Raw genomic sequence first — 18,100 nt, 5'->3', positions numbered from 1 at the left:
ATATAATTATTCAAACAAATTTTTACTCTCTCCGCTATTGTTGTTGCAAATGTTTTATAATCTGTGTTCAGCAAAGAAATTGGCCTATAGTTTTGAATTTGTTGTATATCCATGCCTTCTTTGGGTATGGGGGTAATGTCCAGGTTGTCGGAATTTTTGCTATTTCTATCACCTCATTATAAGTCTCCAACATTATCCGTTGTACTACCTCTTCTGTATTTTTATATAACTCAATCGGAATCCCATCCAGGCCTGGTACTTTATTGTTCTTTTGTTTTTTCAGGGCTATTTCAAATTGATTTATTGTTATTGGTCTATTTAACATTTCTTTTTGTTCATCAGAATTTTTTTCCATTTTGGCCACTTCTATATATTGTTTAACTTTCCCATCTGCTATGTCTTCCTGCTTGTAAAACTTTGTAAAGAAGTTTTGTATTATTTCCTTTTTTTCTTCTCTCCTATACTGTATTATACCATTTTCATCTTGTAACTGTTGAATTATTCTCCTTCCTTTTTCTTTTCTTAATTTATATGCTAGCCATTGGCCTGTTTTATTCACATTCTCAAAATAATTTTGTTTCACTATCCTAATTTTCTGTACTATTTCTTTTTGTGTTATCAAATTGATCTTATGTTTCGTAATGTTCCGTTTTTCCTTTATCTTTTTATTTTGTGGGTCCTTTTGTACTTCATATTCAATTTTTAAAAATTCTTCCCGCAAGCTTTCTAGTTGCTTTATTTATTTTTCTTTTCTTTATTTTTTTTTAGAATTATATGCGATGGTCAATCCCCTTATATAGGCTTTTGTGGTATCCCACAAGTTTTGCATCAAAGTATCTTCTTTTTTATTTATTTGAAAAAATGTTTTCAACTCCCTCTCTAACATTTGTCTATATTTTTTATCTTTACACAAATTCTGCTTCATTGTCCATCATTTATTTTGTTTTTGGGTTTTCCATTTTAATATAATTGGATTGTGATCAGCCCAATCATTTACTCCTATTTCAATTTCTTCTATTTCATTTTGAATTTCTGCTGTTGTCCAGGCCATATCGATCCTGGACCACGATTGATGTGGATATGAATAAAATGTATATTGTTTATGTGTTCTATATGTCTCTTTCCATAAATCTCACAGATTGAACTCAGATGCTATATCAAAAAAGGCTCTTGGTAACACACTTTTTTTCTTTTTCTTTTTTTACTACTTTTATAGTCTCTCTCGACTTCCACCACTGAATTAAAGTCCCCAATCATACAAATTTATTTATTTATTTATTTATTTATTTATTTATTTATTTATTTATTTATTATATTTCTATACCGCCTTTCTCCCGTAGGACTCAAGGCGGTGTACAGTCAAGAAAAATATAGACACACAAACATCATAAAATTGCTAATTAAAATTATTACTTAGTTTGGTCAATTAAATAAAACCCAGAATTAGATAACATTTAAAAAATCATTCACATGTTCGTATGTTTAGCCCTGCCTGTTGGAACATCAGGGTCTTGAGGGCACGGCGGAAAGCACGGAGATCAGGGATATTTCGTATCTCCGGGGACAGTTCATTCCAAAGGGTTGGAGCCCCCACAGAGAAGGCCCTCCCCCTGGGAGTTGCCAGTCGACATAATTTGACTGATGGTACCCTGAGTAGTCCTTCCCTGTGAGAACGAACTGGTCGGTGGGAGGCTATTGGTGGCAAAAGACGGTCTCGTAGGTACCCAGGTCCTAAGCCATGGAGTGCTTTTAAACAAATCCTTTCATCGTCCATGTCTACTAATTTCTTGTGTACATTTGTAAAGAATTTTTGTTGATTTTTATTTTGTGCATAAATTACTGTAAGTAGCATTTGTTTCTGTTCTATCTCCAATTCCACCATCAAAATTCTACCTTCGTTGTCTGCATATCTTAGATTTTGTTTTATTTTTTCCTTTACATATATGGCAATACCACCTTTCTTTTTATCTGCTAAAGTTGTGTACAATGTTCCTAATTTTCTATTTTCTAATAATTTTCTATATTCTTTTTGTATATGGACCTCCTGGAGGCATATCACTTCAGCTTCCAATTGCCTTAATTTATTAAATATTAGCATCCTTTTCTTTGGGATATTTAATCCATTAATATTTACCAAGAAAAGCTTAATTGCTTCTCCCATCTTCTACTTGATCTGTCTTTTTGTGTTTCTAGTCTCTCTTACTACCCTTCCTTTTGCTCCTTCTCTTTCTACCCTTTATTTTTCTTGTTTCTTTTGTAAGTCTTTATTTCTAGTTCTTCTGATTTCTCTTTCTCCTGGCTTCTAGTCTCTAATTCTTCCCTACTCCCTTGATCATCCCCCTGCACAAAGTGGTGTTCATAAAATTATTTTGCCTTCTCCAATGAATCGATCCTATACTTTTTTTCTTGCCATGTCACAAGTAAACCTTCAGGTATCGGCCATCGATACAGTACTTTATATTTAATTAATTGTGTTGTTAAAAATTGATATTGGCGTCTTTGATCTCTTATCCTTCTTGGTACCTGTTTCAATACTATGATTCCACATTTCTTTGCCTCTATATGTTAACATTTCCTCTCTTGTCCTTTTATATACTTCATCTCTTATTGACCGTTTCGTGAATTTAATGTATACCTCCCTCGCCAATCTATGTCTTCGTGAGTAGTTTGTGTATACTCAATAGGTTTCATCAATATCTCGTCTTATTTCCTGTTTATCTTTTCTTAATATCTCCGCCACGATTTCTGCCATTTTCTCTCCTAAATCTTCTTCTTTCTCTTCAACAATATTTTGAAATCTAAGGAAATAAGAAGCTTTCTTCATTTCCAGAAATATGATCATTCAGCCAATTCTCTATTTATTTGCATCAATTTCTGTTCCCACATTTCCATTTGGTTATCAATCTGATCAATTTTTGTTTTCACTTTTTGGATTCTCTGTTCATTTTCTACCATTGTTTGTTGTATATTCCCTATCTTATCATTCATATTTTTTATCTCACTTTTCCTTTCCCCAATTTAATCTTTAATTTCTTTGTGGTGTACTCTCATCTCCTTGTGATTATCTGCTATGGCCTCCTGGCTCTTCATCATTGTTTCCTGTATTAATTGTAATGTTATCTGCATTCTTTGTGTACTCATTGCCTGTTCTGTTTTTTCTTTTCCTAACATAGTCACTATTGATCTTTGACTTGTGGGAGAATCTGTTGGTGTAATGATTGTGGCTGCTTTTTTGCCTGTTTTGATTATTGTTGCTGTGCTTGACATCTTTATCACCTGTACAATATTCTTCCAAATTAACATATATCAATATACCAGTATTAGGATTTAAGTTCAAGTTGAGGATTACCTCTACTACACTTTAACAGCAATATTTTCCTGTCTTCTCTCTCACCCTTATATATTATATTTTATGATGTTCTTATCACTTTATAACTCTAATCTTTATAACTGTACAATTTTCTAAATTTCTATTATCACTCTTATTTAACTAAGTATATTTCTTTACAATACAATATTATTCTTCAATCAATTCACTTATTCAGTAATTTCTCTATATCTTAATTCAATTCATTCTGACCATTTCATATATATCAATATCTATAATCACTTTCCTTCTTATCACTTATTATCCGCTCGTGTCTGTCTGTTGCAATCTTGCATCAGCCTTCTCTCCAGATTTTCCTTGCCTTCAATATATCCACCACTCCACTTCTTGTCTTCCTTCCAGTATATTCAATGTCTCCAAAATATTCAATAAACACTGTCCCCTTCTTTGTGTCAGTAATTTCTTGTTTGTAGTTATCTTTTCCTTCCTCAGAGTTCAGTTTCCTTAGTTAACACTTCATTCTCCACTGTCCAATTGTCCCTTCAGCTTTTTATAATCCTTCATGTCAGTTTCTCAAAATCCTTCAATCAATATTTTTCATTCAGTCAATACATCCCCAATGGTATCTTGTGTTTCCTCTCCCATTCACAATCTCTTTAATCTGTTTCTAATCTTTCCTTTTTTATTGGCTCCTCTATTTGGACTCTCCCCTTCTTTGCAGTTTTCTTAATCCAATCTGTTTCACAATTCTCTGCTTTGCTCTCTTTTAGTGGCTGCCTTCTTGACACTTTGTGTCTTTCCTCTTATCTGCCTTACTAATTTTGCGCCATCTCTCGCCAAAACCTCTTCACCTCTTTCTGGGATTCCTCATGTTCCAGAATGAAGCAGTCACTTTAAATTTTCACTACCCACTCTCATGGCTGTCAGTGCTCCAGGCCGATCTTGGAAACTGGCTCCTTCTTCACTAAGTTTTAAGAGTGCCGCTCCAGTCTACTTGGGGGCTTGCCTTCCACCCGATTCTCTGGAGCTTCCTCTTTAATTTGCCATTCTCTACAGGATCGGTAATGCCCTAAACAGGCCCTTAGTGAAGATATTTCAAGCTTCCAGAACAGAGCCCCATCCCCTCGTCCACTCCACGCTGATGTCACCGCTGGAAGCCCTGGACACAGTACTTCAAATGGTTCAACTTTGAGCTAAAATACATCCGGGGGAGGGGGGACCTCCTGGCAGATAACATATACCCATGATGGCGAACCTATGGCACACGTGCCACAGGTGGCACACGGAGCCATATTAGTGGGCACACCAGCTCAGCTCTGGGGTGCATGCACGCACCGGCCAGCTGATTTTCGGGCCTTCTGGGCCCACCAGAAGTAGGGAAACAGGCTGTTTCCTGCCTCTGGAGGGCCTGGGGGGTGGGGAAGGCCCGTTTTTCTTTCTTACCTGGCTCCAGATCCTCTCTATTTATCTGGGAATGGCAAAAACAGCCTTTCCCACTCCCTTGGAGGCCCTACAGAGGCTCAAAGGGCCCATTTCCCCACTCCCGGTGGGACAGGAAGTGATGTTTTTTCCTGTCCCCAGCCTCCAGAGACTCCTAGAGAGGCTCCTAGAGACTCCTAGAGAGGTTCTGGTAGTGGGAAAGGCTGTTTTCGCCGTTCCCAGATACACAGAGAGGATCTGGAACCAGGTGAGAAAGAAAAACGGGCCTACCAAGCCATCATATGCCAGGAGCAGGGGGGAGGGGGTTGCGCACACATGTGCATGGGCACGTGCGTGCATGACCCTCCCCTGCCCCCCCTCTCCTGGCACGCGATGGCAAAAAGGTTAGCCATCACTGACATATATTATTTGATTTTAGATATTTTCTTTTGTTAGACTATGCATTTTAAGGCTCTCTTGATTATTATACTGATACATTTTTAAAATATATTTTGTGCCTCATGCCTGAAAAATTGCCAAGCTCTAACTTTTCTATATTTCTATATTAAGGACATAAAAGTCTACATATTGTCAAAATTTCCAGACCAAGTTGATCTGTTCTCACCAAAAGCAGCTCTCTAGTTTTTCAGTCTATGTCTCAATGACATTAATTCCTTCTACCCATAATTAAGTGGAGAATTTCTATTAGTCTGTGGAATCAAAGTGAACCAAAAAAAAATAAAATATACATCAGCACATGATTATATAAATGCATAAATAAATAAATTGAATGAGGGATAAATAAATTGAATAGGCCATAGATGTATACTATAGGCCACCCAATCAAGCAGAAAAAATAGATGTCCTTTTTGCTAACCAACAAATATCTGTAGGAAATACACTACAATAGTAATGGGGGACTTCAATTACCCTGGCATCAATTGGAAGACTAATTCTGCACCAAGTGAGAAATCAAATAGGTTCCTAATCAACCTAACTGACAACTTTGTTATCCAAAACAAAGAGGAGGGAACTAGAGGGACAGCCATACTGGACTTAATTCTTACAAACAGAGAAGAAGTGATAGAGGGGGTTGAAATTGGAGGAACCTTGGGTGAGAATGACCAAGTCATACTAGAAGGCAACATAATGCAAACACAAGCAATAGATCATAATGATACCAGAGTCTTAGATTTTAAAAGAACTGATTTTAACAAACTCAGAGAGAACTTAGGAGAGATTCCTTGGATGAAGGGGAAAACAACTCAAGAAGCTTGGGAAACTCTGAAAAATATGATAATAAAAGCCCATACCAACACAATACCACTGAAAAAGAAAAACAAGGAATTCAAGAAGAAACCAGCATGGCTGTACAAAGATCTCTCTGATAAATTGAAAGACAAAAAGGACAAGTACAAATGATGGAAAGAGGGACACACAACTAAGGTAGAAATATCAGCAGATAGCCAAAATCTGCAGATTGCCAAAATCTGCAAAGGAAAGCAAAGGCTCAGAATGAACAAAGTCTTGCAACAAAAGTCAAAGATAATTTTTAAAAAGTTTCTTCCAATATATAAATAACAAGGAAAAAAAAGGAAACACTTGGTCCACTAAAGAGAGAAGACGGTAAGGAAGTAACAGGCAGCAGAGAGAAAGCTGAGTTGCTTAACTCATTCTTTGCATCGGCCTTCACGCAAAAAGAAACTATAGTCCAACCTACCAAAAACGTAACTGTAAAAGACAGACTAGAAATAAAAGTTAAAATAAGCAAAAAAATAGTGAGAGGACACCTGTCTGATCTTGATGAATACAAATCACCAAGATCTGAAGGATTACATTCCAGAGTTCTAAAGGAGCTGGCAGATGTCATTTCAGAACCACTGTACTACATCTTTCAAAAATCCTGGAACACTGGAAAACTACCAGCGGACTGGAAAAGAGCTGATGTGGTTCCCATCTTCAAAAAAGGAAGAAAAAAGAAAAACAGACCCAGGAAACTACAGCCCAATCAGCATAACATCAATATCTGGGAAGATACTGGAAAAGATGATAAAAAAATAGATCTGCAAACATCTAGAAATGAGTAAAGTATTAACTAGCAGTCAGCCTGGGTTTGTTAAAAACAGATCATGCCAAACCAATCTTATTTCATTCTTCAACATAGTGACTAAATTAGTAGACCAGCAAAATACTGTGGCCATAATATACTTAGACTTCAGCAAGGCATTCGACAAAGTAGACCACAACCTATTTCTTGGTAAGCTAGAAAAAAGTGGGATAGAGAGCATCACCACCAGATGGATTTGTAACTGACTGACAAACTATACTCAACAAGTAGTCCTTAATGGGTCTATGTCTATATGGAGGGATGTAAGCAGTGGGGTATCACAAGGTTCCGTCTTAGGCCCAGTACTTTTTTTTTTTTTTTTTTGGTATTTGTTTTATTTACAGTTTTCCTTTAACAACCAACATATTTTGTGGACAGTGTAATGACTGGGTCAATACATTTTTTACACAGTGCTAACAATAATAATACAATTATATATACATAGTTTTTATCTTCCAACTTCTAACCTTAACATGGTCATTATAATTATAATATATTCTTTTATGTATCAATATGTATAATACTTTTTCCCCAATTTCTACTTAATTTTTCCCACTTGTTGGGGTTCTTCCATATTTACCTCTTTATCTTTAAACAATACTATTCTCTCTTTATAAGTCTTTATTGCTTTCTCCAGAAATATATTTCAGCATCATACATACAGTTCTTCATACAATGTGTTTGTTTACCTCTGTTAAGTCACCAATTTTTTAATATTTTAAGTATTACTCAAATTCCACCATATTTCCAATAACTCAGTTTTCTATAAACACCAATAAAACCACTTATTAATAAAATTTAATCGGTCCTGGGATTATATCTCTGAGTTCCCTGAATTTGTAGTCTTTAAAAGCTATAAATTCCAATATATTTTTTGCACACTGTTACTCATAATAATACATTTAAATATGCCAAATCACAATCTTCCACCTCCTAACCTTAGTATGTTTTATGGTTATAATGAATTTTATTATATATCTATATATTTGTTATATGTATCTTCACATATTTGTGAAGTCTTTTTCTCTCTCTGTGCTATTGTAAGCTCTTAAGGAATTATCTATTCGATTCTTAGTATTTATTCTTATTATCTTTTCGTTGTTATTGTTTTCTTGTAGCTTATTTTGATCTGTCTCCTCCACCACTCCTTCTGATTTCTCATCTATCTTCTGAGTATTTTGTTCATCTTTTCCCACCATTTGTTGAGGATCTTCTACACTCACTTCTTCATCTTTGGACAATCCCATCATCTCCTTATGATTCTTTGTCACACTTTCATAAAAATGTTTAGTCATCATTAACATTTCATCCTAGAACTTTATTGTCTCCTGCTGAATCATTTTGTATCAAATTAATATATTACAAATTACTCAATATATCTCTAATATTCCAGTGTTTCAATATCTAAAAAAACTCCAAAAAAGTCAATTATTAATAAAATTTATCCATCCCAGAATTATTCCACCAAATCCACTAGTTTTCCAGTCATTAAAAGCTATAAATATATACTTTACAGTCTTTATAGTTTCCAACGTTGTTGTTGTTGTTAGTCGTGAAGTCATGTCCGACCCATCACGACCCCATGGACAACGTTCCTCCAGGCCTTCCTGTCCTCTACCATCTCCTGTACTCCATTTAAGCTCACACCGACTGCTTCAGTGACTCCATCCAGCCACCTCATTTTCTGTCGTCCCCTTCTTCTTTTGCCTAACCTAACCCTCAATCATTCCCAGCATTAGGCTCTTCTCCAGTGAGTCCTTCCTTCTCATTAGGTGGCCAAAGTATTTGAGTTTCATCTTCAGAATCTGGCCTTCTAAAGAGCAGTCAGGGTTGATCTGCTCTAGGACTGACCAGTTTGATTGCCTTGCAGTCCAAGGGACTTGCAGGAGTCTTCTCCAGCACCATAGTTCAAAGGCCTCAATTCTTTGGTGCTCAGCCTTCCTTATGGTCCAACTTTCACAGCCATACATTACAACTGGAAAAACCATAGCCTTGACTATACACACTTTTATTGGCAGAGTGATGTCTCTGCTTTTTAGTATGCTGTCTAGATTTGCCATAACCTTCCTCCCCAGGAGCAAGCGTCTTTTAATTTCTTGGCTGCAGTCCCCATATGTGGTGATCTTGGAGCCCAGGAAAATAAAATCTGTCATTATCTCAATTTCTTCCCCATTTGCCAGGAATTGAGAGGACTGGATGCCATGATCTTAGTTTTCTTAATATTGAGTTTCAAGCCAACTTTTGCACTCTCCTGCTTTACCCACATCAAGAGGCTCTTTAGTTCCTCTTCACTTTCTGCCATTAGAGTGGTATCATTTGCATATCTGAGGTTGTTGATATTTCTCCGGCAATCTTAATTCCAACTTTTGATTCATCTAGCCCCGCCTTTTTCATAATGTGCTCTGCATATAAGTTAAATAGGCAGGACGACAGTATAGAGCCTTGCCAGACTCCTTTCCCAATTTTGAACCAATCAGTGATTCCGTGTACAGTTCTCACTGTTGCTTCTTGACCCGCATATAGGTTTCTCAAGAGACAAATAAGATGGTCTGGTAGTCCCATCTCTTTAAGAACTTGCCACAATTTGTTGTGATCCACACAGTCAAAGGCTTTAGCATAGTCAAAGCAGAAGCAGATGATTTTCTGGAACTCAGAAAATCAGGGTAGGGGCAGTGGGGTGGCGGTCATTATTAAAGAAGATCTAAGTCTGAGAGAGGCCACTGTTCCTCAGATAGTGAGTCCCTTTTTGTGAAGTGGGGTCATGGGGTTCAGATGGGCCTCCTGACTGCGTACCTGGCTCCCTGCCACATAGCAACGGCCCTGCCCAAGCTGCTTGATGTGATAGCCGGGGTGGCGGTGGAGACCCCCAGACTTTTGGTCATGGGGGATTTCAACCTGCCATCTGTCGGCGAGACGTCGGAAGCGGCTCGGGAGTTCATGGCTTCCATGATGGCTTTGGACCTGACCCAGGTAGTTCATGGCCCAACACACATCGGGACTTGATCGGGACACTCTGGACTTGATTTTTGTCTCAGATCAGTGGCTGAATGATCTAGAGATAGGGGATGTAGTCATTGAACCCTTGTCATGATCTGATCATTCGCTCCTCCGACTGGACTTCTGTACTGCTGCCCCCCACCGCAGGGAGACGGAACCGGTCAGGTGGTTCTGCCCCAGGCACCTGATGGATCCTGAGGGATTCCAGAGGGAGCTTGGGCCATTCCCTGAGGTTCTGGCTCACGACTCAACCGAGGACCTGGTGGCCGCCTGGGATAGGGCGGCCGCTGGAGCCTTGGATCGGGTTGTGCCTTTGCGGCCTCTGACCTGGTGCTGTTCCCGTGTGGCTCCCTGGTTCTCCGAGGAGCTTAGGGAAATGTAATACACAGGAAATACCTGTCACCCAGAAAATAATTGACAGAGAGTTGAGAGATAAGACAAGAAAAAAGTTTATTTCTTTGCAAAGGTCCCTCTCAAAGTGAGAGAGCAAATTTCAGTGTCTTGCTTACAGTCTTTTATACAATTTCAGGTTACATTGTACAGGATACAAACCAGGATACAAGCATGTCCCTTGAGTACAATTTCAGACTTTATATTTATTTATTTATTTATTTGTTTAAATTTCTATACCGCCCTTCTCCAATGTAGGACTCAGGGCGGTGAACAGCCAAAGTAAAAACAAGACATACATACAAAACATACAAAATATAAAATCTGTTTAAAATAATTAAATAATTTTGGCCGTAATTAAAACATTCCAATTTATAACAAGTAAACACATGTTTTCCCCTTGTGAAAAGTCCCCACAATTCCAGTATATAAAAATACCCTACTTAAAATATCGCTTATACGTGTAATATGTAATATGTGTACTTCCCCTTTTTAATGAGGGCAAGATGACCTGAAGCATATTTCCTGCCAGATAAACACATTCTCAAGAACACAGGAATTACACAGTTCCTTTCTCATGTTCTTAAATGTCAGCTAAATTATATAATCAGGTTATACAGAGTAAAATAAAGCCTTGACATGATTTTAAAATGGCGTAACTTAGGCTATACGTTTTTACAGGAATAATCCTAATTTCTCTATTTCTCACAATCCCCCCTTCTCCTCTTCATTACTTTTTATTCCTGTAAATTATGTATATCTTGCAACATTATAGAAACTTCTCTTCTCCCTAAGCCACCATGCGAATCTCCATCCAATTTCTTTCGCTTTTTTATTCGACAGCAACACTTCCAAAAATCACAGCAAATAGGTATGCATCTAATACAAAGACAAGAAATAAGACATATAACTATAATCAATAATATGCCTACGAACAATTCCCTTAACCATGCAAAGTTAGGTAACCATGAGGTTAATATATCCCAAACTCCCCTAAAAGCTGTATTCTCAGTTACATGTGTTAAATGTGTAGTAATATTATGCAATGTCTTAGATTCTAAGAATCTTAGATTCTATAAATTGAGATCGATCGGATATATTGAAACAACAAAGGCCGTGGAATTCCTCGCACCCATGACCCATTCTTAATAGCATATAATCTATAGCCACTCTATTTTGTAATAATGATTGTCTTATTTCTCCCATCTCATCAGCTAATGCAGCAATAGCAGACGATGTTTCATTTATACTTTTAGCTAAAGCACAAGCTAGGTGTCCAAGTTGATTCTGGCTATATTGTATAGACATCCATGGAAACATTCCCAAAAGTCCAGCCTGAACTTTATTCAGTACTACCACTTCATCATTATAGTTAGCATCAAACTCCAAATGTGTAGCATCTCTTTTACCTCTATAAACCCTCTTATATGTTCCTTCTCCAACATGGTCATATGATTCTATTGGTGTAATATGCTATTTAGTAGGATCCTTAGGAGCATATATAATTAAATGAGGTTCTCTTTCAGGCCTAGGAATTTCTCCATCTCCATGTCCCTCTACAGTTTCAAGACCTTCATGCGTAGTTACCTTAGTCATCACTTTCTTCTGAACACGGTCAGTATGATACAAACTTGCATTCATCATTTCATAGTAAAACTCTGTTTTATAGTTTATATCTTTGAAATGTGCAACAGCCATAACAGTAGTTAAACGGCCAATAGTACAAGGACCACCTACGGCATGTGCCAGAATATATGCATAAGCATACAATCCACAAAAGAGAAACCAACCTTTAGGTAAATATAGAACCTGATTTATGGCTTCCACTTCCTCCGTCTCCGAGCAGTGAAAAACCTTTTTAGTAGGCACAGGAACATATATTACCTTCTCTGGTCGTTTCTCAGGATGGTTATATAATATGCAATCATATGCTGGTAATATTGTTTTAACTTCAATCACCAGTTTCTTCTGATTAGTCCATTTAGTTGGCTTTTGTGGACTCCCAAATAATGTTATAATATGTGACAAATTAAGATTATTTGGTTCTATTATGATACTTGCTTCTTCAAATAAAAACTTTCCCGGTACTGGTACCCCCATAAAACATGTAGCCATTATATCGGAGACAGTTGTCTCACCCCTGATACAAAAGGAAGTACTGTTTAAAGCTACCTTCATTAAATCCAGAAATATATTGCCTTCTCTCGTTCTCCGTTCAGCAATACTTCTGGTATATCGTAAAGGTGCCTTAAGATAACCAACAGCACATCTTCTCTTCCAGAAATAAGGCAATTTAGGCAAAGCCAAATTTCCACATAGAAACATTAACTTCGACTTCCAGTTTGCTGTTTGTCGCTGCCAGACGTTCCTTTGGGATCGTCAGCTTCCATCGCCTGTCAGAGCCGCCTTCACAACGGAATGGCGGCTTGAAAAAACTCAGTTTCCATGAGGAAACGGAGATAGAGCCGGCAGGGGTGGGTAGAACTCTCTGCGGAGTCCCAAAAGTTTTTCCTTTACTTTTGGGACGGAGCGGATGAGATGCCCCGTATCCCCAGCCGCTGCTCCGGGCTTTGGGAGACCTCTGCTAATGCAGAGCTAGGCGTCAAAAGCAAGCCTGCAAATTTAACAGACTACTCAAAGAAAATGTGAGCTGGACCTGTAATACTGAACCGCAAGTATTTTACTGATTTTTTAAAAGAAATTACTTAAGAGAGAGGAGGAAAAGAAAGAGGAAAAAAAGCCTTTTAAAATGGCGTCGGCTGGAGGAGAGGCTGAAAGGGAAAGTTCGTCCGTTTTTTATTACTACAAGGTAGCGGAATAAATACCACTGGCTACATTTGTAGACAAAACTTCGCTCCTGTGTCTTTTTCTCTTTTTTTTCCCTTGGAGACCTGATATTGTTGTTGATTGGAAAGAAGTCTTTCTTGCTTTTTTTTAACAAAGCCTGCCTGGGCGGAAACATGGCACTGAGACTCATAAAGTCAGATAAACAAGAAGGGGGGGGATTCCCCCACCAACAACTTAAAGGAACAAGTCTTAACTCTTCAGTCTCAGAAACCTGATTTTAATATAATAGAATTTTTTATAGAGGAGATTGAAAGAAGGGAGGAGATTGTGAATCAGCAATTTGAAAAAATTAAGCAGGAAATTAAAGAATTGGTGAAATCTAAGTTTGATTTTTTGGAGAAAAACTCTCAAAAGTGGCTAATGGTTTTATAGAATTTATGATACAGTTGGACACAAATACTAATGTACTAGAGTCTAAAATGGAAGAAATTCAAGATAAATTGGACAATAGAATTCAAAAAATTGAAAATGACTTGACAAACACTCAGGATAATAGCTTAGAAGAAAAACCTAAAATGGATGCTGATCAAAAGTATGGTAATGCAGAAAATCTGCAACAGAAGATTGAAAAAGAGATTTTAATGGTACAATATAATTTCACAGAATATGCGATAAGATTAAGAGGTTTGCAGGAAAATAATAGAGATGATTTAAGGAAAATATCTTCTGAATTTCTAGCTGGGATTCTAAAGGTTCAACCTGACGAAGTGTTTTGCAGGATTGACAGAGTTTATCGAATCAACTCCTGGACTGCCAAGCAAAGTCAATTGCCTAGAGATGTGGTGATTTATTTTACAGATAAAGAAATTAGGAATAATATCGTGCAAAATTCCTTCAATTCTAATTTGCAATTGTATGGAAGAAAGATTTGGATTTACAAGGAACTCCCACCTAAAATATTGATGGAAAGGAAGAAATTTGGTTTTCTGGTGAATGAGTTAAAAAAGAGAAATATCTCATTCAGGTGGGACGCCCCAGTTGGTATTATATTTAGATACCAAGGAGAAAGATATCAGCTAAATACTGTTGAAAGAGCAGAAGAATTTTATCAAAATAGGTTGAAAATGAATTTAACATCTTCAGGTATAATACAGGATAAGCAGAAGGAGCCGGAAATAAAGGTAAAATATCGAATTACAGAGACTGTACCAGATGAATTGCCTTTGGATTCATTGGATACCGCAGCTGGACTATCTACAAATTTGAGAGAAGTGGCATCTAATCTTAATGTGATGACTTATCAAGGCAAGGATAAGCATGGAAACCAATTAGGGGAAATACAAGGGATAAAAAAGAAACATGAGATACAAAAACAAAACCAACAAGACCAATCTACAAAGCAGAACAAAATCCGACCAGATGATACACAATTTGTAGAAAAGAAACCAGGATGGAAACCAAACCCACAAAAAGAAAAGAAAAAAAGAAATAGGTGGCATAAAAATAGAAATTTCTAAATCAGGCAACAGTGAAGCCAGTGACTTTAAAATATGAATGATTATGTGTAAACACAGAAGAGGCGACGTATTGGTTAATATCATCCTGAGGATTGTGGCAGATCTCTGCATGGCCGTAATTTGGGGACGTGAAATGAGCCTTAAACTGATGGATTTGAATTATCCATTTTGGAATTTCTTTTTGTGTTGATAAACATATTATATTATCTTGAATTACAAGGCAAGAGAATTATGCTGGGGCATGCAGAAGATCGGGTTGTTACCCACTACGATGATGGGAATTAATAATCCTGATGAAACCCACAATTATTACTATATGGAATATAATTATAATGTCACTCGGGTGGTTGTTTTTACTTTTATACATATAAGAAGATATTTACTACTGATGGGGGCAGATATGATTGAAGATCCTGAATAAACTGTTGCACCAGCAAGCTATGTTACCCGATTATGGATGTTGGTTCTACCAATCCAGTGGAAAGACCTTAAAGAAGATACTATATGGATTATAAATTTAAAGTCATTGTCTTTTCTTTTTTTTTATTTAGATATAATGGAAAATATAGACATATATTTTTAAGTAGTGTGGGCAGTGAATCAAAGATATTAAGAAATGTTGTGTATGGTAATTTTGCATGATAGTGGGTGAATAAGCTAGTTAGTAGATTGATTAGTCTAAGAAAAGGGATTTTTAAGTGATATATTTAGGGGAGTGGAGGAAATGGATAGAGTGGAATAAATGTTAAACTAGATTTTATGGGGAAGGCCGCTTTGAAATGTTATAGTAATATATATAGAAGATTAAATGTTAAAGTAGGACTTATTGTATAGTTTTAAAGTGGAGAAGTTATTTTATAATGTCATAGTATAATGTCTTTTTTTTTCTTTTTTTTCCCTTTCTTTTCTCTTTTCTGAAATGTATGGATAAAGGGGGATGTTATAATATTAATAATATTTTTAGTAAGTAAAGGTCAATATCTAGAGGAGGGAGTAAGTAATCTGTTATGAATTAGGTTTTTTTTTTTTGTTATGAAGAAGTCACAGGGGGGATGGGTGGGGAGGGGGGTTAGGGAGGGGGAGGGAGAGGGGGAAAAAAAGGGGGGGAAATTTGTATTTGAAAACTTTTTCAATAAAAAAAAAAAGAAACATTAACTTCGAAGGGGCTTTTATTTCAAAATATGGAAAGTGTAATCCCTCCTCCAAAATACGGAATATTTTATATGAAGGAGTATGATTACCATATAAATCAGTACATTGATTATATAAAAACTCCATTCTATCTGACAAATCAGTGTATTTAGGGGTTATGTCATATGTATTGTTACAACTGGCATATCTGCCCAATGGTATACCATCCACAAAAGATGATCTTATACATATATCAGCTTCTTCAGCACCTTCTATCAGGGTCAGTGTTTCTATTAAAGAATATTGGTGCTCGAGTTCAGTATGGAAACATAACTGCTGCCATGTTATTGGATAATCATGTAACACATCCAACATCTCTTTTTCCATCCCTATCTGCACCTTCAAAAGAATAAACAGAAACACCATATATCCCATCTTCCTAGTGGACTAAGCCCCCCTCTTCAATATAGCTTCCAAAAAGATAAAATATTATTATCTTACCACCAAAGTATCAAACTGTCGAGGTGAACCTGCATCCACTGGATACCAAAGCATAGATTTACACCAGTCAATTATATCTTTTCTTAATACAATCAAAAATACAACAAAAACTAATATCACTCCCAGCCAAATACAAAATTCTTCATAAAACTCTGCTTCCATCCATTGGTCATCAATCGTCTAAGGGTTGTCGATGAAAGGTCAGTTTAAGAGGATCTGTAGATTTTGCAGCCACCGTCCATCCATATGATGAAGCCACCGGTCCCTTTACTCTGGAATAATGCACCCAACCTCATTCCTTTGTCCTCACAGCCGATTCAGTAGTCAGCAAAACTTGGAACGGTCCTTCCCACACCGCTGCAACTTTTTCTCCTTAAGTGCTTTGATCAGGACCCAGTCTCCACTTTTGTATTCATGGATTTGGAAGTCAAGCGGTGGGGTCTGCGCCAATAATCCTTTAGATCTTAAAGAAGAAAAACACTGGGACAGTCCTTGTATATATTTTCTTAGAAAAACATCCTTCAATTCTATTCTGGGCATTCCAACTTTCCCTGTATACGGCAATCCAAACAACATCTCATATGGAGATATTCCTATATCCTTTCTCGGACTTGTTCTTATCCTCAATAGAGCTAAAGGCAAACATTTTGTCCAAGGCAGTTTCAATTCTAGCATTAATTTTTTTAACGCAGATTTTATAGTCTGATTAGCTCTCTCCACACGTCCAGAGGAATTAGCTAAATGACTTAAATGAAGCTGCCAATCAATTCCCAATTGATTCATTACTTGCTTCACCACCTGGGCCATAAAATGTGTACTTCTATCACTATCTATCGATTCAATTAACCCATAGCGTGGTATCAATTGTTCCAATATAATCTTAACAGTCATTTGAGCATTTGCCCTCACACAAGGAAAAGCTTCAACCCATCCCGTCAAATGATCCACAATAACTAATAAATATTTAAGAGTTCCAACCGCTGGCATTTCTGTATAATCCACTTGGATTCATTGAAAAGGCCAGACAGCCAACTCTCTACCTCCCATAAGTTGTTTTCTCATAATCTTTTTATTAATTCTTACACAATGTATACACTTCCATAATATTTGCATAGCTATTGTATACATCCCCCTACACACATATGTACATTTAACAAAATCAATAAGAGCTTGTGTTCCCCAATGAGTTCCCTCATGCACACGTTCAAGTACATTCCTCATCATAGCTTTATTCAAAACTTGCACCCCATTCTTAGTAATCCATTTACCATTCACCTGACGCACGCCCTCATTTATCATTTGTTGTTCTTCATCATTAGTAAATACTGGCATCACGTCAAAAGTCAATGCCGGGACTAAAATCATAATAGCTTCTTCCCCTAAAGCTGCTTCCTTAGCTGCCTCATCTGCCAACCTATTTCCCACTATCAATTTCGAAGTTCCCTTCTTATGTGCTTCAACATGTATAACAGCAAGCTTAGTAGGGCCCTCAGCTGCTTTTAAGACAGTGGTTATGAGATCAACTTGTTTAAGTTCTTTTCCCTTAGTAGAAATCAATCCCCGCTCCATCCAGATTTTATCAAAAGTATTTAAAATACCATAAGCGTATTTTGAATCTGTATAGATATTTCCCACTTCATTAGCCAACAAATGCAAAGCTTGCAATAAAGTAAAAACCTCACACATTTGTGCCAACCATTCAGACGGTAACTTCCCAGCTTCTAAAATCTCCGAAGTATCCCCATTCACAACAGCATAGCCATTCAATCTCTTTCCGTTCTCAACTCGAGAAGAACCATCAATAAATAAGTTAATACCGCCCTCTAGTGGACTATCTTCTAAATCGTCCCTAACCTTTGTTTGTAAGTCAATTACTTCCACACAGTTATGCTCTATAGAATCCCACTCCTGTCTTTCTCCTGA

The 18,100-nt window shown here is 37.0% G+C and overlaps 1 protein-coding gene across 1 annotated transcript in view; it reads right to left on the bottom strand.

Annotated features, from left to right (window-relative positions):
• Positions 1-10,276: 10,276 nt before the first annotated feature.
• LRIG3 (leucine rich repeats and immunoglobulin like domains 3) overlaps positions 10,277-18,100 on the bottom strand; it is a 219,267-nt gene continuing 211,443 nt past the window's right edge. Inside the window, exon 20 of the mRNA XM_060694691.2 lies at positions 10,277-11,120. Within this exon, the coding sequence (XP_060550674.1) occupies positions 11,074-11,120 (47 nt within the window). The 3' untranslated portion in view covers positions 10,277-11,073. The remainder of the gene's footprint in view (positions 11,121-18,100) is intronic.

This window comes from Pantherophis guttatus, chromosome 7, assembly GCF_059756535.1.
Source record: "Pantherophis guttatus breed Tessera chromosome 7, ASM5975653v1, whole genome shotgun sequence".
In the NCBI taxonomy this organism is placed as follows: domain Eukaryota; kingdom Metazoa; phylum Chordata; class Lepidosauria; order Squamata; family Colubridae; genus Pantherophis; species Pantherophis guttatus.
This window is presented reverse-complemented; position numbering and strand designations above follow the sequence as displayed.